At 36.6% G+C, this 22,739-nt stretch overlaps 1 protein-coding gene and 1 long non-coding RNA gene across 2 annotated transcripts; both read right to left on the bottom strand.

Moving 5' to 3' along the window:
• Positions 1-678: 678 nt before the first annotated feature.
• On the bottom strand, positions 679-12,955 carry LOC141627076 (uncharacterized). The gene is made up of 2 exons (XR_012536636.1): positions 12,547-12,955; positions 679-1,044 (listed from the first exon to the last, which is right to left on the bottom strand). It is a non-coding gene; the product is annotated as an uncharacterized LOC141627076 (long non-coding RNA).
• A 1,939-nt stretch (positions 12,956-14,894) lies between these two features.
• LOC141633418 (chromatin assembly factor 1 subunit FAS2-like) lies at positions 14,895-20,272 on the bottom strand. The gene is made up of 12 exons (XM_074445893.1): positions 19,998-20,272; positions 18,662-18,773; positions 18,110-18,136; positions 17,926-17,998; positions 17,476-17,579; positions 17,155-17,366; positions 16,985-17,081; positions 16,230-16,302; positions 15,970-16,058; positions 15,742-15,880; positions 15,561-15,661; positions 14,895-15,462 (listed from the first exon to the last, which is right to left on the bottom strand). The coding sequence occupies exons 1-12, from the start codon at positions 20,109-20,111 to the stop codon at positions 15,254-15,256; spliced, it is 1,350 nt and encodes a 449-aa protein (XP_074301994.1). The 5' UTR covers positions 20,112-20,272; the 3' UTR covers positions 14,895-15,253.
• Between the last annotated feature and the right edge of the window lie 2,467 nt (positions 20,273-22,739).

The raw sequence follows: 22,739 nt of genomic DNA on the forward strand, positions 1-22,739 counted from the left end.
TGAATTGATATTCATTATGTGGTTGGATGTTTTGTGATAGTAGTATCATGTCTAGTGATAGGAATTGATATTGTAGTTTCGTCGAATTATGAAAGTACGTATTTTTTAAACTTTATTAGTTATATTTTGAACATAAATAATCAAATTTTGTAAAACGAAAATCACAATTGAAAACTAGTGTTTATAAAGTGAAAACATAATGTTTTAGGTTGGAAATAATTGTACAATTTTTTTTTTTTGGCAACAGAAAAGAAAGATTCCTTATACAACACTTATCCGACTCTCCGAGTCGGACATTATTTGTACAATTAAAATTAGCAATCATCAACCAAGTTATGAATTATAGTGCACCATTTAAAACTACTGGCAATATTAAATATGCTAGTTTCAGAATTAAAAAGGCCATGAAACATAAACTGAAGAAAACAAAGCAATGTCTAAGGATACATCTCTAACATAGTAGCTATGTATACACGGTAAAATGTCCTGTGTTCACACTAAATTTATGAGTATTCAACTAAATTTTTTTATAATATTTTAGATAAAGTACTTAATTTAAAGGGCAACAAATGATTAAGTTGTACGAGTAATCAGTTGCCATAACATTAGTTGAAATAAGAGATTCAGTTTTCAACTTAAAATGTGTGGCCCTTTACATAAACTGATAAATTAACAGGATGAAGTAGCAATATTAAATCCAATATATTTCCTAACTTGACAATTCCTACTGATAAAAAAAATTGACCATTACATGTCATAAAACAATATTGAAAACCAATACTAAATTAAACTAATATTCAAATGAGCTATGGATTTGGCGTAAAGCTTCAACTCCAACTGTGATGACGTTGAACTAGAACTTCGTTTTCTCCGATTAAAGTGACCTTTTATTCTCTTGCTTCTTCCCTTTGCGGTAGACAATGTTGTAGACTTAAATGTTTGATTTGCTTCTGTAGTGTCATTCGCGAAACCTATTTGTTGTTCAACTGCCTTGAGAGCTTTCTTATACATTTCTTCAATCACTAACCGCGTCTCAACACTTTCCTGTAATTTTAAGATTAAATTGTAGAATTTTCTCGCCATGTCATGGCGATAAATAGACCGCTAAGTTTCCAATGTAAAAACTAAAGTATTCACACTAAATATGTTACATAACCTAACGTTGAGTTTTTAACTTAAAAAGACCAGCTTTTTACATAAACTAGAATGTTAAGTTTTAAAACTAAATAGTTGTGTTCTCAACCTACAATTAGGAGCTATGTATACTATTAAGTTTCTACAATAAATGAGGTTGTTTTCAGTTCAAAATAATTAATGAACAGCCAAATTAAATATGGATAAAAAAGATAAGATTTGTACATAAAAAGATTAGGTTTCTCACATAAAACTAGGCAATACAAAATTTACGTACATTACCATGTTTTAAATATTAAACGCCAGGTTTCTAGCTTTTACATATTAATAAAAACTAAGCTTACAAAATGGCAATGTTCTCAACTTTAATTGTTCTGTCGTTACCCTATAATTAAGAGTGGCATAACATTTAAATTGCCTTTGACTTTAGAAAGTAAAGCATTGAGTTTTGAAGATAAAACAAGCCAATACTAAGCCATGCTATCTGGCAACTACTACATTAAAAAAAATATAACATTAAGTTTTTTAAGTAAAAGTAAAAGTTTTCAAATTAAAATTATTCCCCATTCTGTAAACATGACATAATATATCTTTCAGCTATAAACCTAAAAAAGATCAGTTTTGTATATAAACCTTGCAAATACTTATTTACGTTTGGAGGCCAATCATGCTGATAAATAGACCTCTAAGTTTCCAATGTAAAACTTTAAGTATTCACAATAAATATGTTACACAACCTAAACAACTAATTTATTATATATGTTAGTTTTTAACCTAAAAAGACTAGCTTTTAATTTACACAAAAATTAGAATGTTAAGTTTCTAAACTAAATAGTTGTATTCTCAACGTACAATTAGGAGCTATATATACTACTCCCTCCACCATACAAATGGTAACGTGGTAAAAAATGGGGTTTTAAGAAAAGAGGGTAAAAGAAGTGGTAAAGAGGAAAGAAAATAGGTGGGGTATGTAATTGTGGGTTTAACTAGTTTTAAACCTGTGCAAATTGCACGGGTACGCTATTTCAATTTTCTTTTAATTATAGAATTATAAAAAGATGTAAAATATCTAAGATTATGTTTTATACTCCCTCCGTACCAGACCAAAGGTAACACTTACTATAAACGGACGTACCACACCAAAGGTAACATTCCTTATTTGGCCCACAACATTACCAAGTTATCCTTATACCCATTTGATATTTACACAAAATGCCATTACATACCCCACTTACCAACCCACAATTAAACTCACAATTACATACCCCACCTATTTTCTCTCTCTTTACCCTTACTTTTTCCACCTTTTCTTAAATACTCCACTTTTGCCTACGTTACCTTTGGTGTGGTACGGAGGGAGTATATACTATCGAATTATACTTTTCTAAAGTATAAATAATGTTTTAAAATAAAGCAATAAATCACTCTACTTCTTGTTGTACAATTTTAAATTGCAAATGTAAATATTGAGTTATAAAAGTCATATTTGAAACTTAGAATTGAATTATAAAATTCATTAACAATTAGAGCAAATGATACATTATGTTTGGGTCAATTGGTAGAGGAGTTGTTGTAGTACAATATGTCCCTTCGTTAGTTTAATTAGAGTTATCATTTTGTCTTGTTATTTAGATGATTTTAAAATGAATATTTTGACATATTTTTCATTTAGTAAGGATTGTTAATGAGTCAAACGGGTCCAAAAGAAAATTTTGACCCGTGCACGTTCAAGACGGTTTAGTTAAATTGTAAAATATTCAAATTTTTGACATTATCATATAAATATATAATGATTTAAAAGAATTGTTTAAATAATCATTCATATTCACCCTACCTAAATGAACAATTAAAATAATTCAAAAATTACTATCATTCCCCTAAATTAGCCAATTAAAAAAAAAACATTATCATTATTGTGCGATATACAATAATAGCCTATTTATGCAAGTACGATGCTATAAAGTAATTGTTGGGGTTGGTGTCCTTAACAGTTAGTGCAAGGACTTATAAACCTCTAAAAGGATCAAAGGGCATACTTTTGGTATTATTATCAGTTGATCCACGTTTATCAATAACGGTTGGCTTGCTAGATAAGTTTGACGTTATTGTCATACAGATGGCGGTGATCAACTGGTCCCTAAAAGTCACACCTATAGGATACGTTTGAGAGACGTGACATAAAGATGAAAATACAATCATGTAGATGCCAATTTTGACTAACCGGTTAGTCGAGTTATTTGACTAATATTTAGTCAAAATGTGATGTTGAGATATGTTATTTAATACGGATTAAATAATAATGGCTAAGACGCAATTAAACGTTAATTCGTAAAATTGAATATAAGCGTTTTATATTTAATTAAATGTATATTGAATATAATTATACAATATTGTCTTTGTCGGACATGTATTAATAATTCAACTAATCCGTGTTATTAGTTGATGTTTTAATATCCGATAACCGATGACAGTTTATAATATATACCGCGTCGTATACATTTTAGCCTCGGACCACGAGTTGAACGTAAGGAGAAAACGGAAGCCCATTCCCTCCTTGATCCACTCGGCCAAACCGAGATTAGGAGAACAAAAGGAGAGCTCCTCCTCCTGTTTAACCTAATCATCATTTAGTGAAAAGAATTAGGGTTTTGGAGATTAAGTTTTCTCTGAAACTGAGATCTCACATCTCGAGAAAAACTCACATCAAGTTCTCCCAATATTGCAAGACAATCGGAGAACACGTTCTAGCACAAGGGCATTTCTCGGACGGTCTTGGGTGCAACAATTAGGAGGGAATCTCTGTTGATTTCTGTTCTTTACGCCGTGCATCAAAGGACCCGAGGTTGATTCTTTATCTTTATCGTTTCATTGTTGTATTTCGTTTATGACCATATTTCACATGTTAAATTTACGTTATAGTCCTAAATTTAAAGGGTCTTATACGGATATTACCCCACAAGTGGTATCAGAGCCAGGCCACGTAAATTTTCATTGTGATTTTTCATAAAACGATTTTGAAACGGTAGTTTTTGTCTCAAATCATGCCTTGTATACACGGATGTTGCGTTTTTGTTGAAACCGTGACATGTTTTACACGGTTGATTCACTTTTTCCGTTTTGTTCTTTTACATATTGTTATTTTATACGGAGATTATAACAATATGTCAAGTTTTATCAAATTGTTAAATTGTTTTGATGCCGTTTTGATCTAAATTGAAGTTGTTTTGTTTCGTCAAAACAGTTTTCACGAGGGTTTTGCATTTCCAGAAACTTTTGTACTCGATCGAGCAAGTTTTTAATCGATCGAGTGGTTTTTCTCTTGTTTTTACTCGATCGAGTCCTTGCCGCACTCGATCGACCACTTTCAAAACCACGATGCTCGATCGAGATGTCCTCGTACTCGATCGAAGCGATTTCTTGATAAAAGTACTCGATCGACCACCAGTTTAGTCGATCGAGCACTTTCTGTTTGGTAATCCTCTCGATCGACTTGCGGTTGGTCGATCGAGCCCTTTGTTCCTCGATCGAGCACTTTTGTCCCTGGATCGAGGGATTTTTGTTCGGCACTTTGAAAATTTATTCTTTTTGTTTTAAATTTTCTTTTGGCCTTAATATGTACTTTATACGGATATTGTACACTCGCTATGATTGTGAAACGGTTCACACACGTACCATTAAGTTATTTTAAAGCGTATTTAAAGTAACGGACTGTATTAGATTAAAATTAAATTGATAGAAGCGGTTTTATCACATGAATTTTAATCATTAAAAGGTGGTTTGGATAAATTTCACATAATTACGGAATTATGTCACGAATGAATTTGTTTTTAGTTGATGCATTTTATTGATCGTTTATTATGAATGTTTTTGAATGCTTTTTATTACGTATTTATTTATTTATTTATTTTTGCAAACAGTTGTAACTTAGTGTGGCCTTAGTAGAACGTGTTACCGTAATGATGGAACACGGTCTTGGTTGTATTTTGAGATCTCGTATCTCCGTTTTGGATTTTTCACTTGTAATTACAGCTTTTAATTAGAATGTAAATAGGTTTATATTTGTAATTTTAAATTGTAATTTTTGAGAAGACCAAAGATGAAGATCGGATGCTCACTCCCGCTACATGGATCAAGATGGAACATCAAGACAAGCTTGTCGGGTCCAACGGTGGATTCCAAAGTTGTTTTATGTTTTATTTTACTAGGATAGGCCACACTAGGAATTTTTATTTACGTATTGCATTCAATTTTTATTTTATCGTAACGATAGTATGCATCATTTTCCGCCTAAAACCAAACCACCTAATTATTACATGAAAACTGACACATATAGAGGTCACGAGTTAGTTTTCTTTGACATTCTCATGTCACACGATCCATGCTAAGCCATCACCTAAATTAATTCATTCACGCAGACGCTAGTTATTCGTTCACTTAATATGAATTATAATTTAGTTGATGGGATCTTCCTCGTATAATCAAAAATTGAGAACGGTCTTTATAGGTCAAACTTCAATGAGTCCCTTCTTCGTCGGTAGGCATAATATGACCCCTTCTACGTCGGGTAAGTTGGAACCGATTGACCTATTTTATCTCAACACTATGGTCACTCGTGCGATCCTGTGATTATGGTGGACTATAGATAGGATTTACGTAAATCTATCGACCAAGAGTTCTTACGATAGAATTAGCTAAACAATTGGCTTATCGGTTTACGAAATTGAGTCTTGGGATCACTTGTATCATTCTTGAGGGAGATCAATTATGCAAGTGCGAGAGTCTACACGTTAAAACGAATTTTTAAATAGACTTAAATCACCTCGATGAGTTGCTTATTTCGTTTTGTTTTTCTTTCTTTTTCAAAGTGTAGATCACGAACTTTTAAACTCAGATATCAAATGGTCTGGTTCTACGATAACCCAATGCCAAGTGCCACATTGGACCGTGAGTCCTGGCTTCGGATCTTCATGAATCGGATGAATCGAGTCTACTCGATCAAGAATGATGGATCAAACTTCGCGGATCGGGAGGCGGCATTACGGAATGCTGCTGGCGCCGACGGAAGCTCAAATATCTATTGGAGCCCATCCCGGCAAACCCAGGTCCCACGGCTAGAGCTGCTGAAATCACCAAGTTTAATGATTTATGTATGGAAGCGGGTGCGATTAAAAACGTACTCATTTTTGCAATGGAACCCAATTTGCTGAAACGCTTCATAGCCCATGGTGCGAACAAGATTTTCACCACGCTCACCAAGGAATTCTCGAAAGCACCGAGAATCGTGACCTATGAGCATACCACTCGCTTCTTTGATGCGAGACTCGAAAGGGCCAACCAGTTAGCCCACACATTCTCGGATGATTGAGAATGTCGAAAAGTCGAGACCTTTGATTGTAAGATCAGCGAGAACATTGTGATCGACCGCATACTTCACTCACTCCACGATGGTTATTCGCAATTTAGAGCGAATTACTATATGAATGATTTGAAGAAAACTCCCCATGAATCGCACTCCTCCTCGTACGCACCGAGAAGGACATGAAGTTCGGTGGGAGCATGAAACAGGATGTTCTCGTTGTGACAAACAAGGGAAAGGGTAAGGGCAAAGCTCGGCAAACCTAGCGGAGGTAAGGCGAAGTTCAAGAAGTCGGGTTCGGGTAAGAGTGGATCGGTGAGTCGAGCACCTCATCTGGCGCGACAAAGAGCAAAACCGAAAACATGGAATGCCATCACCGCCACAAGATCGGGCATTGGAGGCGTACATGTCCTGTTTATCATGAGGACATAAAAGCAGGTCGCGTTAAACCTGTTGGTATGTCTTCTTCTTCTTCTACTTTTATTCATGTGATTGAGATTAACCACGCAAGTTACGGAACTTGGGTACTTGATACTGGTTGTGGTTCTCATCTGTGTAATCATGTGCAGGGCCTCCGAAATCTCGAGCCTCTCGTAAAGGGTGAGGTTGACCTGCGTGTCGGGAATGGAGCAAGAGTGGCTGCCGTCTCGAAGGGAACATATGTGATCCAGCTTCCTAGCGGATTTGAGTTATCATTATATGATTGCTATTATGTACCCAGTCTTTCCAAAAACATTATTTCTGTTTCTGCACTTGACAAACTTGGTTTTTCATTTGTAATAGAGAATAATACTTGCATTTTCTCATTACACGATATGATTTATGGCAAGGCAGTCTCCATGAATGGAATTTATGTTTTAGATCAGACAACCGAAATATTACACGTAATGAATAAAAGGTTAAAGGTGGGTGACAAAGATCAGACGTATCTATGGCACTGCCGTATGGGACACATTAATGAGAAACGCGTAAAACAACTCATTAAACATGGAGCTATCTCGGCCTTTGATTTTCAATCATTTGGCACGTGTGAATCATGTCTCATCGGTAAGATGACTCGAATTTCCTTCAAAGGTGTTGGAATGCGCGCTGTCGACCTATTAGGACTCATACACACGGATGTATGTGGACCTATGTCAATCACCGCACGAGAAGGCTATAGGTATTTCATCACTTTCACGGATGATTTAAGTAGATATGGATATGTCTACTTAATGAAGCACAAAAGTGAATCCTTTGAGAAATTCAAGGAATACCCGAGAATAGGGTGCGAGAACCTATTAGGTAGGAAGATTAAAACACTGCGTTCGGATCGTGGTGGCGAGTATCTTTCTCACGAGTTTGATCAACACCTTAAAGACGTGGGATTGCCCTACGATTAACTCCACTGGAACACCTCAATTGAATGGTGTGTCCGAACGGAGAAATCGAACACTACTTGATATGGTTCGATCCATGATGAGTCACACCGTGTTGCCGACTCATTGTGGGGTTATGCTCTTTGTCGCCGCTCTAATACTTAACAAGTCCGTCTAAAGTCATGACAAGACTCCATATGAACTATGGAAAGGAACGGTCCCTAACTTGTCCTTTATACGGGTTTGGGGCTGCGAGGCTTATGTCAAGTGGAGACCTAAAGATAAGCTCGGCCCGCGATCGGTCAAGACATACTTTATAGGTTATCCTAAAGGAACACTTGGTCATTACTTCTATTCGCCAACCGAACAACGTGTTTTTGTTGCGGCTAGTGCGACATTCTTAGAGAAGGAATTTCTCGAGAATGCAAAGAGTGATAGAACCTTCGATCTGTCGGAGATTCCAGAACCAAATACCGAGCAACCATTGGAGGAACCTATTCCTTCAATCCCGCATGTGAATATTCCCGAGGAACCTAGGAGGTCGGGAAGAGTCTCTATTCCTCCGGACAGATACATTGGTATGGTCGAAGAACATGACATAGATGACGTTCTACTCTTAACGAGTAGTGAACCCGCAACCTATAAAGGTGCCATGACTAGTTCCGACTCAAAGCTATGGCTTGAGGCCATGCAATCCGAGATGGACTCTATGTATGAGAACAACGTATGGGATCTTGTTGACTTACCCGCTAAGGTTCGTCCCCTTCAATGCAAATGGCTTTACAAGATAAAGCATTCTGAGGAAGGTCAACAAGATATCTATAAAGCACGACTAGTTGCTAAAGGTTTCACCCAAGTGCCAGGTTTGCACTACGATGAAATTTTTGCACCCGTAGTCATGTTGCGTTCCATTCGGATTATCTTAGCGATCGCCGCGTTTCATGACTATGAAATTTGGCAAATGGATGTGAAAACCGCCTTCTTAAACGGCTTTTTGGAGGAAGAGTTGTACATGGTACAACCCGAAGGTTTCATCGATCCACAACATCCTAAGAAAGTATGCAAACTTAAGCGTTCCATTTATGGACTTAAGCAAGCATCTCGGAGTTGGAATCATCGCTCCGACCAAGTGATTAAAGAAAATGGATTTACTCGATCGGTCGAGGAACCATGTTTATATATCAAGTCAAGTGGGAGCAAGATTGTTTTCCTAATATTGTATGTTGACGACATACTCCCGATTGGGAATGACATACCTCTCTTAACTTCGGTGAAAGTATGGTTGAAAAACCATTTCCAGATGAAAGATCCGGGAGAGGCGCAAAGAATTCTAGGCATCCGTATCTATCGAGATAGATCACGACGGATGCTATCTCTCGATCGGGAGTCATATATAGACAAGATCCTAGAGAGATTCAACATGACTAACTCCAAGAAGGGTTTCTTCCTATGGCTCCGGGGGTGCATTTGAGCAAATCTCGGGCACCGGAGACACCGGAAGAGAAAGAGCGCATGACACGGATTCCTTATGCTTCGGCTATAGGATCAATCATGTATGCCATGATATGCACACGTCCAGGCGTGGCATATGCATTGAGTATGACAAGTCGATTCCAACGGATCCGGGTGAATCACATTGGTTAGTTGTCAAGAACATTCTTAAGTACCTCCGGAGGACTAAAGATTGGGCATTGACTTATGGAGGCGAACAAAAGCTATGCGCAACGAACCTGAGATGCTAGCTTCCAAACGGATCGAGATGACTCGAAATCTCGATCTGATTCGTTTTTACTCTTAATGGCGCTGCAGATCACCGGAAGAGTTCAAACAAACTGTTACGACAGATTCTACGACGAGTCCGAGTACTATGCCGCGTCTGAAGCTACAAAGGAAGCGATATGGATGCGTCAATTCTTACATGGACTATCCGTAGTGCCTAGTTCGAATGACCCGATCACCATCTATTGCGACAATAGTGGTGCCATCTTTCAAGCTAAGGAGCCTAAGTCTAGCAACAAGTCTAGACATGTACAACGGAAAGCTCATCTAATCCGAGATTACGTGGAGCAAAAGGAAGTAGTGATAGACAAGATTGCTACAGATGATAACATAGGAGATCCTCTCACTAAAGCATTACGACAAGATAAGCATGAAGGGCATGTTAATTCCATGGGAATTAAACGTGTTCCTAAGTTGTAGTACTCTTTTATGGATTAGATTCATTCCCTTTTGTACTCTATACGACATCATCGTTTTGATATTTTATACATATTTTGTTTTTTCATGTGGAATTGTACGACAATTTTTGAACACCACAAAGTGAATCGAACGAACATTATATTTTTTTCGGTCCTTAATTGCCCACATGAGCTGATAACTCGGCAATTATTTTGTGACGTTGGTTGATGGTGGGTTCAACGAGCCATAAGTCAACCTTGTTGACCGACCAATCACGAGAGGCGATTTATACGGATATCTCGTAGGACACAATTGTGACATCGACGTGGAGTCCTAAATGTTTTATAACATTCGGTGGCCGGTCGTGGATAGGACTTCCATGGTGATCCTAAGAGTCGATTCTTTTGACTATAGACTGTCTCTTGAGACTAAGGCCGATTTTGGGTGACTTTGGTTTCTTTCTCACGGTCATCCGTAACAGGGGGCCAAGTAGATTTTTTCTGGTCATTTCATGCGTGTGCTTAGATCGGAAGGAGTCGAGTTGAAGGAAATATTCAGCCTTTATCGGTACTCGATATTTCTCGGGGCCACTCGAGGAGTCAGAATCGAAATGCATGGCCATGCTCGGATACGGATTCGTTTTATCGGTTAAGTTACTCTCTAGTCAGGGAAACCACTCTAGATACAGATCGATTGTAAAAATACGACCTTTGCGGATCCGGATCTGCAAATTGTTTTACATTGAGTGGGAGAAATTTTAAATGAATATGAGAATCGGTTATCGCACATACACTTGTACGGACAAGTGGGAGTTTGTTGGAGCTTGTGTCCTCCAGTTAGTGCGGATAACGTCATTGCACATACACTTGTACGGACAAGTGGGAGCTTGTTGGGGTTGGTGTCCTTAACAATTAGTGCAAGGACTTATAAACCTCTAAAAGGATCAAAGGGCATACTTTTGGTATTATTATCAGTTGATCCACGTTTATCAATAACGGTTGGCTTGCTAGATAAGTTTGACGTTATTGTCATACAGATGGCGGTGATCAACTGGTCCCTAAAAGTCACACCTATAGGATACGTTTGAGAGACGTGACAGTATGAAAATACAGTCATGTAGATGCCAATTTTGACTAACCGGTTAATTCGAGTTATTTGACTAATATTTAGTCAAAATGTGATGTTGAGATATGTTATTTAATACGGATTAAATAATAATGGCTAAGACGAATTAAACGGTTAATTCGTAAAATTGAATATAAGCGTTTTATATTTAATTAAATGTATATTGAATATAATTATACAATATTGTCTTTGTCGGACATGTATTAATAATTCAACTAATCCGTGTTATTAGTTGATGTTTTAATATCCGATAACCGATGACGATTTATAATATATACCGCGTCGTATACATTTTAGCCTCGGACCACGAGTTGAACGTAAGGAGAAAACGGAAGCCCATTCCCTCCTTGATCCACTCGGCCAAACCGAGATTAGGAGAACAAAAGGAGAGCTCCTCCTCCTGTTTAACCTAATCATCATTAGTGAAAAAGAATTAGGGTTTTGGAGATTAAGTTTTCTCTGAAACTGAGATCTCACATCTCGAGAAAAACTCACATCAAGTTCTCCCAATATTGCAAGACAATCGGAGAACACGTTCTAGCACAAGGGCATTTCTCGGACGGTCTTGGGTGCAACAATTAGGAGGGAATCTCTGTTGATTTCTGTTCTTTACGCCGTGCATCAAAGGACCCGAGGTTGATTCTTTATCTTTATCGTTTCATTGTTGTATTTCGTTTATGACCATATTTCACATGTTAAATTTACGTTATAGTCCTAAATTTAAAGGGTCTTATACGGATATTACCCCACAGTAATGACATATTTATGCAAGTGAGATGCTATTTGACCCGTTTTTAATTTTAATATGGATATATCTATCTTAAATTCTTATTTGTTATTGGTTGGTTTAATCATAAATTTATTCAGTTGTCTCACGTAAGGTGGATGTATCCGTCTTAATATTAAAATGGCAAGTATCATCCCACTTGTTTATATAAAATAAATATGTTAATTTTCGCTATTCATTCTGCTTCTGTTGTATTCAAATAACTTGACTCGTACCATACAAATAGGAGCTATATATACTACTCCCTCCGTACCATACAAATGGTAACGTGGTAAAAAATGGGGTTTTAAGAAAAGAGGGTAAAAGAAGGGGTAAAGAGGGAAGAAAATAGGTGGGGTATGTAATTGTGGGTTTAATTGTGAGTTGGTAAGTGGGGTATGTAATGACATTTTATGTAAATATCAAATGGGTATAAGGATAATTTGGTAATGTTGTGGGTCAAATAAGGAATGTTATCATTGGTGTGGTACGGTCGTATTAGGTAAGTGTTACCATTGGTCTGGTACGGAGGGACTATTACGTTTCTACAATAAAAGAGGCTGTTTTCAATCAAAACATTCAATCACCAGCCAATTAAACAATTTGGATAAAAAATATCAGATTTTTACCTTCACTTTTTGATTCAGAACGGCATGCATCAATTTCAACTTTGCTTTCCGCATTCAATTTCAACTTTGCTTTCCGCATCCTTCATGGCCATTGATTGATCAACATCTTCACTTTGTTCCTCATCAACTGCACAAATCGTCTCATCCATCTCGATTATTTACCTACAAATATGTTTACTCTTCCTATTAGAGGTTTATGATAAAAAAAATTTGCTTTTTGAAGCATTCATTTGTTGAAAGCAGTTGTTGAAAATCATGAAATTTGCAAAAAACCGATTCAAGCTGCTCCTACGTTTAATGCTCAAAAAGTGGGGAAGGGGTAACTGTTTTTATTTTTACGTATTTCTACTTCCTTTTACGTATTTCTACTTTCTATATACTCTAAGAAGGAATTTACAAAATCTGTCAATTGGACTATTAACTCCTATTGGACCCGTCCTATGCTATAGAACGGTCCTATAAGCAAGTAGTTGTACTTCATATATAGGTAAGGCCATTAGACTAGTTCTCAACAGCTCCAAGTCCATTGCCTACACTATTTTAAGCCGAAAAGTGGAAAACTATTATGGCTCAGCCTCAAAATATCGAGTTCCCAAATTACCCTTTTGCTCCACCTCATGCATACCCATCTCCCCCTCCCCCCTTCACCCAGCCACCCCTCCATCTGCTCACCCGCCGCCATTTCCAGTTCTGGGCCCGCGAAAGCCCTTGAACCCTCCTCCATCACCAACACCGACACCAAAACCACCTCCTCACCAGGCTCCTCCACCAACACCAAAGCCCTTGAGTCCTCCCTCACCTATCCCTAAACCACCTCCACATCCAATTTCTCCACCATCACCGTCCCTAAAACCACCGCCACCTCATCCATATCTACCACCACCGCCACCCCACGTGGTCCCTACTCCACCTCCTGCTCCAGGACACCATTCTACCGTCATTATTGTTGTTTTTGTGTCCCTTGAAGGCGTTTTCTTCCTAGCATTCCTCGCCACAGCTCTCTTTTGCTTCATGAAAAAGAGGAAAAGGAGAATGATCAAGGACTTCGACGACTTCAAGTTTGATGAAAGGGTGAATGTTCAGGAGGAAATTGTACGCGGCCCGCATGGAGAGCAAGCTGTGCTTGTGACATTTGAAGAGGATATTCATGCTCATGAGACCAAAATTAAGGATGAAATAGTAGGAGAAGCTTCTCATACAGGCTTGGCATACCATCATCCTCAATCCATTGATGTTGCATCATCTACTCTTAGCACCGGCCATCACCATGTTGAGAGCAGGGCTCCCGAAACTAAATAAACTATGCTTATTTTACGCAGAGTGGCTTCCGCAGAGAGCAAATAATATATAGGTGCTGTTTGGCCAAGCTTAAAAAGTGCTTTTGCAATTGAAAAAGTAGTAGCTTGGCCAAACATGATAAATTAGAGGATTTTAAAAGTGCTTTTGAAAAGTCAAAAACTGATTATTCACTCCCAAAAGGAGAAGTAGATAATTACTACTTCTACTTCTACTTTTCATATAAAGAACCAAATAAGCAAACAAAAGTTGTATTAAAGTAGTTAGGCCAAACATATAAATTTTGTGAGAAACCACTTTTACAAAAGTATGGCCAAACAACTAAAATTTTTCCGAAAAGTAACTTATGAATAAACTCCTTTTGAAAAGGAAAAACCATTTTCCATAATCAAGGGCAAACAGCACCATATACTCCCTCTATTCAACTCAAAATGTTACTTATCACTTTTTCACGTTTGTCAACTCGAGTTTTACTTTGTAAATATCTTTAGTTACACATTTGTAAAAATTATAAAAGTTTGATATTTTAAATATACTCCTAAAGACGAATAAAACAAGATCTCACATGAATATATTTTATCTTATATATTGGGAGTAAATGAGAAGATTCTTCTTACTTGTTAATAGTGTACAAAAAAGATAATTACCATTTGGAGTTGAATGGAGTATTATCTTCCATATTTTCTTTCTTCACAAATTCTTATTTCAGACCGTCATATCCGTCTGAAATGGTCAGACGGATATCATTTCCTCTCACAAAAAACTCATTTAGGGTGTGAGTGGGAAAGCACATGGAGGTGTCCCACCCATGTGCTTCTCACATGTAAGAGATCTTATTGCGATCTACAATAAGGCAGTCTGAAGCAAGACGGACTATTCTTTCTTTGATTATTTCCAGAAATCATGTTCGGTTTAGCTTTTCTTGGCAATAGAGGGAACAAGGAAAAAGAACTCGTCTACCTCTATAGCTTCATTTATACTGTATTATATCATTATTGCAAATTCTCGTTGTCGTGGCTGATATTAAGAATTCGTCACATTTAATACATTATTGCAGATAGAAAAACTGCATTCATAAAAGTACCACATACCAACGAAAATCATTAAATTTATTACCAAAATGATAAATCAGATGGAAAAAAAATGGATATGATATATGAAACAATTGTGTTGCATTGTATGTTCTAGCACAGCATACATCAGCATTTGATCATACAGGGCCGTTATAGTCTTGGCATAAATACCTATCATAAAACAAGAAATCCAGGCTGATTCCTTGCTCATAACTCAGACGTAATCCTCTCGAGGCCTGGTATGCAAAATACAGGAAGAAATCCTAACCTCGGGCACGGAGAGCTAAGAAATGATTTCACCGGTCACTGTACAGAAGACAATATATATGGTCCGAAACTCACGGATCGATTGCCATAGGAGTAATACGTCTCTTAAATGGCTTTCTAGTGGCGGGAGGAGTACTTGCAACTAGTGATGCTTGTTTCACATTAGATTGAATCTTTTCTACAACAGGGATGTCATTTATCGATGATGCTTCCACCACAACCTCCATCGGTTTCTGTTCACTAGCATCCTTAATAACATCCTTGTTGAGCATTTTTCCATCTACAAGCGCCAAAATCAAGTTTATCAATAAATTAGTGGAGTATAAAAGAAATACAATAACGAATTGCTAAATGAGTAAATTCACAAGGAATACTGACCTGATATCGGAAATGGTGATCCCAGTTCGTCGTTATGAAATTCTACTAGGGTGCAATATCCATCTTGAGAGGACAGTGCTAGATACTTGCCATTTGGAGACCTAATGATAGTAGAGTGTTACACCAAGTCCAAAACCAAATATTGAAATTTTGAAGCTAATTAAAACGTTAAATAATCTACCATGTAATATCTGTGATAGCTGCATAGTGGAGACCAGCCAAGACTGCCAAAGGTGCTACACATTCTGTATCATAGATGTACAATGAATTCAAAGTTGCGACTGCAAAGATGAACCGATATGGAAGTTTGAAGAACCCAGCTGTGCAATGACAATAATGGTACAATATTAATTAGTCGTACATATAATAATATCGTGTAATAAACCATGTGTCAACTGACTGATCTTACCAGAGTTTGATCCACGAAGGCTAAAAGCCAAAGGGCAGAAACGCACGGCAATAACAGGCTTGCTGGCACCTGGAAGCTGAAGTGCAGGTCTGAGAATAACAGAAAAATAGCCTTAGTATAAAGCAAAAGAGCTACTCCCCTCAGAACAGAGTCGGATCAAGAGGAGTAACATGACTTAACGGAATTAAAACACGTCAGATCAAAGGTCAGATTAAAAAAAAAAAAACAAATCTGATATTTAGTTATGTTAAGAGTCGTGCCTTGAAAGATCTTTCCTAGAAAATACATAGGCTGTGTTTACAGGTTCGGACGCCAAGGAAACTTTGAATGAACCTGCAAGAGACGAGAAGTCAAAAAGAAAACCCAAAACTAAACACGAAGTAGAAAAGGAAAAAAGGGTTAAGAATAAGAGTAGATAATCAAGGTCCACACAAAATTATACATATCCCACAGCCTCAGCATCTTTGAAGTTCAAACAGCATACTGAGTTAGAAACGAGGAGACTTAAGAGATGAACTTGTAAACTTAGTTTTTCCTCCAGAAAATGAATTCGCAAAACTACCATTATATTAGCATAATTTTGTAACTCTTGGCCTCGGCAGCCATCACTAGAGAACATTAAAATATTTAGCTCCAGCAAGCTACAGATGATATATAAAGATATTCACTATTTAGCAAAGTAATTTCAAGTTTCAACCCATGTCATATTTATAGACGGGTTCAATCCATTTCTAGAAAGACCAACTAAAGAATTCACAAGCTCCTAGTCTGATAGCAATACATTTAGCAGTTAAGGTTACACTTTAGTCATAAACCCTCACCCAACCCACTCCCAACACAACAGGCTTGCTGAGACCAAGGAGGCAGGGAGCTGACATACATTAAAGCAGACAAAAAAATGTCCCATAATCCACGCAAACTTCTCATCATGAGAATTCTCCCCCCGGGTACTAGTGAACCAAAGGAGAACATAATACTTTATTTCCAAACTATTAAAAGTAATACAGGTCCATACCTGCAGGTACTAGTAAAAATGATCCATCCGGAGACCAGGCTAATCTTCGAAAGAATGATGGTAAGGTCTCATCATGAAAGAGATGAATCTTTGAGCTCTGTATGAAACTCAATCAATGCCACAATTAATTCATAGAAAAACAATTCTATGTGAAAAGCATTATTTCTAACCTTGGTATCATCTGTAGTTTGCTGTTCTGCCTTTATAATCAGATGCTGACAAACAAAATTCATCTTCTCTACTCCCTTCACCTTTTGAGGCCTGTTAACATAAACTCTGCAGCTTCTATCAGAACTAATTGAGGCAACAAACTTAGACAATGGATCCCATGCAACCCCTTGGACATAGTGGAGGTGTGCATCCAGGATCTGAAGAACACAACCTAGAACAGAGAACTTGAGGTTATTAAGCAACAAAGTATCATAAACAGAAACAAATAGAGTTGTGTTATGAGTTAGTTTGAATAGAAAAGGGGAAATGGTTAGACCTACCCTTATCAGCATCCCATATTATGCAAGAATTATCTACCGATCCTGTAATAAGAAAAGCTCCATCCCTAGACCACTGCATATCAAGGACATCTTTGCGATGAAATCTGTAAAACAAAATATACTACTCATGTAAATCAAAACTCGGAACACGCTTTTCAAAACACTTGTACGTTTATCATCTGCTGAACAATGAACATGACCATAACTATGACAGCCACCTTTGCTATATATACTGATGCTCCCAAGCCCATTGCTTCATTTTTCTTCATTGTAATAAGAAGAAATGAGGGCCACCACCATGTGGATCATAAGTTGAGGAGAGTAGACAATCAATCCCCACCAACCAACTCAATCATGTATGTTAAGGGACAAATTGCAAGAGCAAACTAACTAAGTACATGCTGCAGATAGTTTCATAAAAAACTGATTCAAAAAGCGGAGGACTCTTACAACAGTGTCTTGTTGACTTTCCATGTTTGACCAGTATCTGTTAGATGCGACTTCCATAATATCAGTTCACCTCCTGAGTTCAAAAGAAAACATATCAATTCTGAAAGTACATATTTCAATGTGTCAGAAATTTGTAAACACTAAAAGACATGAATTTAAATATCCATGGAAGGCACTATCATACCATCTGCTCCGGAAGCAAGCAGCTCTCCTGGAGATCACAAGGATAAGAATTAGCTATTTTAGCCACCAAGAATAGAACAATAAGACAATAAGATAGAATATAAAACTATGTGTGCAAAATGCAGCAAACCAAATGATACTTTTAAAATAAAAGGCTAAGTAGGCTAGAGGAAAAGTATAATTCTTTTTTTTTTAATGGTGAAAAGAAATTAGCCACACCCTCCTCAGTGCAAAGAAGTGTATGATTATGGATTCTCAAACAGCCAAACATATTCTTTTCAATTCTTTAAAATCGTTTGACATCTACATAACCATCTGCAATCATATATTCATATGTAGCATAGCATGAAGGCACAAATACTTAAACACTTGGAGCAGAGCTGAGAGATTTGAGTAATAATGGATGACCACAGAAAAATGCCAAAAATCCTAAGTGTAGAAAGTATAACGTGTATCTCATTTAACCTATTAGTGACAGCACGTGAGATCACTGGAATGCAGATCGAATAACGGTAAGAGAAGGAAAAGGATTCTCAGCAAGGTTACCCCTTACCGGAAAGCGCAAATCGGAGAACATTCACAGCAGAACTATGATAAGAAAGACTAGTTTGATATGAAGCTGTTGGAATTTTGTTTTGGGCTTCTCCGGAATCTATTTGCCAAATCTGAAATAATTAGAAAAGACATTGAGCAATAATGAATATTTTGCTTATACTTTAACATAAAGGTCAATTATCTCTGACGCAAATTGTCTTAAAGATAAATAGAAAAGAATAAGCAAGGCGTCAGTGAGTCTTTCCATTTAATAAATACAGAACAAGAGTTGTTTGAGATTATCAGTGTAACAGGAAGCTAAGAGAACTCAGCGATCCCGTGAAAGCACACGACTTCAATTACGACAAATGGCTAATACATCCCTACTACTTCGAAGTAGTTGGTGATTCCAAGAAATGGAGAAATTGAAGTCAAGAATCTCAAGATACTTTCTTTAATCCAGCAATGTTGGCAATTCCAACATCTCGTTAGACACAATAGTTTTTTTTCCATGCTCCCTTATATTGCAAATGCATTTAGATTGATCCTACGTTTACTTTATCATGCACTCGGCATGGTTTTCTCCACAACAAGAAATACACCAAAACATAAAATGAGCCAATAATGGGAGAGCAAATTGACGAAAACTGCACTAGGTGAGTCAAAAAGATTAAAGATGTTATCTTGAGACAAATCAATTTATGAATCCCCGATATCAAAGCCCAAAACCACATCTAATAACATACATCAATTGTTGCATCAACCATGCTCCATCACTAGAAAGTGAGATCCTCACCTCACAGCCACTCTAGCTAAAAAGTGAAATTCTCACTTTGCAGGGATTGATAAGATACATTGTCCTGACTTTTGATACCGCATTCTCTCAAGCAACTAGTAAATCAAATGCGAACTCAAGCTAACTATCCAACAGGCTTAGCCTTAATCACACTCATGAGTCATGATCGGTCAAGCTATAACTATAACCATACTTCGTGTGCAGCTACATCAACTGAGATCGTCTAATCCGATTTAACCTTAATTCATAATCCAAATTTTGAGATCCATTAATTTGCTAATAAGATAGATGTCTAATACTTGGAGGTGTTGGAGCATTTCAGCTAACCCAAAACTTACTTCAACCCTATTTTCCCACTAGACCCAAATTGCTTGAACCAAGGGTAAATATCTGTCAGAAGAATATGGCTCAAAAACCTTAAAACCCTAACCCTAATCCTAATTGTTAACAAATATAATTGATTGAAGCAAATCACGCAATAAAATAGAATATTCTGCAATAATAATGAAACAAATCAGTAATCGATAGTGAGAATTCGTCAGTAAAGAGAGAAAAGGACCTTAATGTCGAAATCGGCACCGCCAGTGGCGAGAAGTCCAGAAATTGGATGAAAATCTAGGGTTAGGACGGGTTTAGTGTCGTGCCAATTGATTTGAACGGTGCCGCCTTTCATTTTCAGCTAATTCTGAGAGAAGTAATTGGAGAAATTGAGAAGAGAGATTTGATTTTTCCCCAATTTGTTTAGGGTTTATGAGGTGTTAAGCGTATACTCTGGAAATGAGGGAAGTGGAGATGAGGAATGCGAGGGGTTTGGCGCGTGCTTTTGGACGTCTTGGCGAGAAATGTAAATACTCTGAATTATGAGGGTCCTTCTCAAAATACTCTGACCTATGATTTAACTATGAATATCACCAACTATTATACCCCCTCTCTTAAAATAGAACTAGTTTTCTTGCCCGTGCGTTGCACGGATGTTAAAATAATATGTGATTATTTTCACAATAAAATGGAATATAGACATATAGTACAACGTTTACGTCTAAGATTTTATGTATGCCGCATGACCAATAAATAATTCCCGTTAACATAATATTGACATAAGAATAAAAGAGTGTTTGATTAATAAATCTTTTTTTTTTAGGAAAATAAAACAAATTTGAAGTTTATATATATGATACTTGGACTGATAGTTTTCAAATTTTGTTCATTAATACCTGTTTGTTTTCAATTGGTCAAGGAAAACAATAATATCTACTCTGCATAATATTTTTCACAAATCTCCTTCTTTCGAATAACAGCCATAATTTAATCATTGCTAGATCAAATTGTAATTATGTAAAAACAATTAGAGATAGTTAGAATGTTATATCTTCCGGTCAAACTATAGAAGTACGTTTGAATGTGAACCAAATTCCGACGCAATACTACATGCCTAGGGCTGGTTATGACCCCACACTCTATAGCAATAGTCTTGCCCCCCATCTTCTCATTTGAAACAAAATATTTCACGCAGACCCCTATTTTTCTTCTCTATTCACACACATAATCTAAAACAACCTCATTCCTTAAAAGATCGATCATTGTCTCTGAAACTTATCTCATATTTATCCAATCAAGTGAAAAACTAAACTCTTACTTCTAGAAAAAACCACCATCCAATAGAAACTAATCCTTCCTCTCGACAATATATTTTTTTTTAGGAAAATAAAACCAATATGAAGTTTATATATATGATACTTTGGACTGAGAGTTTTTAGATTTTGTTCATTAATACTTGTTTGTTTTTCACTTGGTCAAGGAAAACAATAATATCTACTTTGCATAATCAACTCAATGATACAACAAATCTCCTTCTTTAGAATAACAATCATAATTTAATCATTGTTTGGTCAAATGCTACTTACGTAAAAACATTTACATGTAGTTAAATGTTATATCTCCCGGTCAAACTATAAACTTACCTTTGAATGTGAACCAAATTCCAACGCAATACTACATGGCTGTGGCTGCTTATGACAACCCCCTATAACAATAATCTTGCCCCCATCTTCTCATTTGAAACAAAAGCCTTCACGCAGACCCCTATTTTTCTTCCCTATTCACACACATGATCTAAAACAATCTGATCGCATCCCTTGAAAGATCGATCCCTGTCTTCGAAACTTCTCTCAAATTTATCCAACCAAGTGAAAAACTAAATCCCTACTTCTAGAAAAAATCCACAATCCAATGGAAACTAACCCTTGCTCTAGACAATGTTGTTAGAATTAAGATTTTACTTTAATTTGGATTGATGGGGTCAAGATTAAGTTTATCGATGATCTTTTCGGTTTCTTGTTATTATTCATGTTACCTATATGTTTTAATGCAAGCGATATTTTGCTGATAAATAACCTTATTTATTATCAATATCCTCGTTAAATTCATCACCCTCCACAAATGCACCATCCCTCCACCCCACTAATTTACCCGCAAAATAAAACATCAGCCACTGTGATTAGTTCTTACTACTTGAAACAACCTTCAATCCACTACCACTATCACTACCTTTCTGCCACGTTTTACATCTAAGAAGTCATAAATCACATTCACCTCCATAAAAATATAGATCGTCGTCTCCCTTATCGAAGACAATTAATTTCTCTTTCAACAAAGAAAAGTATAAGAAGCAATCTTCCCTCTTATCTCTCTCCTTTTCCCTTCCTAATCATTTTCTCGTCCCCTTCCCTACTTCCATTCAGATACTCAAACAAAGTTTTTAGGTACTATGTTTGTAAATTGAATACGTTTGAATATTATATTTATACACAAACTTTGTTATTTATTTCATTTTGCATAAATAAATCTTACTACCTCCATCTCATTTTTATTGTCCTTTTTTCTTCAAATTTTATTATCTCATAATTATTATCCCCTTTCTAGATCTAGTAAGAAAAAACTTTAGTCAATCAACTCGTCGCAATGAATCTCATTCTCACTCGAAACAACCTTTAGCCCACTACTTAATCCTTTCGGTTCACACATAAAACGGTCTAAAATGCCAAGCTTTCATCTCTCTCTTTAAAAGTCCATCTAATTAATAGAAACCTAACAGCTACATTCTGAACTTCATCATTTTTACATCCCGTAAATATTAAGTTGAACATGACAAAAAAAAATGTAGAAACTTAGGTTTTGTTTTATAACGACAGATTGAACATTTTTTTTTTAGCATTTTGAGAGTTTTTGCACTATTTAAATAACAAATGTGCTGTTTTGAGTGTTGATCATCGACATACTGAAATAGTAGATTATGGTGTAA

This window comes from Silene latifolia, chromosome Y (genome assembly GCF_048544455.1).
Source record: "Silene latifolia isolate original U9 population chromosome Y, ASM4854445v1, whole genome shotgun sequence".
NCBI lineage: Eukaryota > Viridiplantae > Streptophyta > Magnoliopsida > Caryophyllales > Caryophyllaceae > Silene > Silene latifolia.

Coding starts and splice junctions, on each gene's coding strand:
- LOC141633418 (XM_074445893.1), bottom strand. CDS start 20,111: ATGAAAGGCGGCACCGTTCAAATCAATTGGCACGACACTAAACCCGTC. Junction 17,999..18,109: donor GCTTGCTTCCGGAGCAGATG/GTATGATAGTGC, acceptor TTTTGAACTCAG/GAGGTGAACTGATATTATGG. Junction 17,367..17,475: donor AATATGGGATGCTGATAAGG/GTAGGTCTAACC, acceptor TCTCTGTTCTAG/GTTGTGTTCTTCAGATCCTG.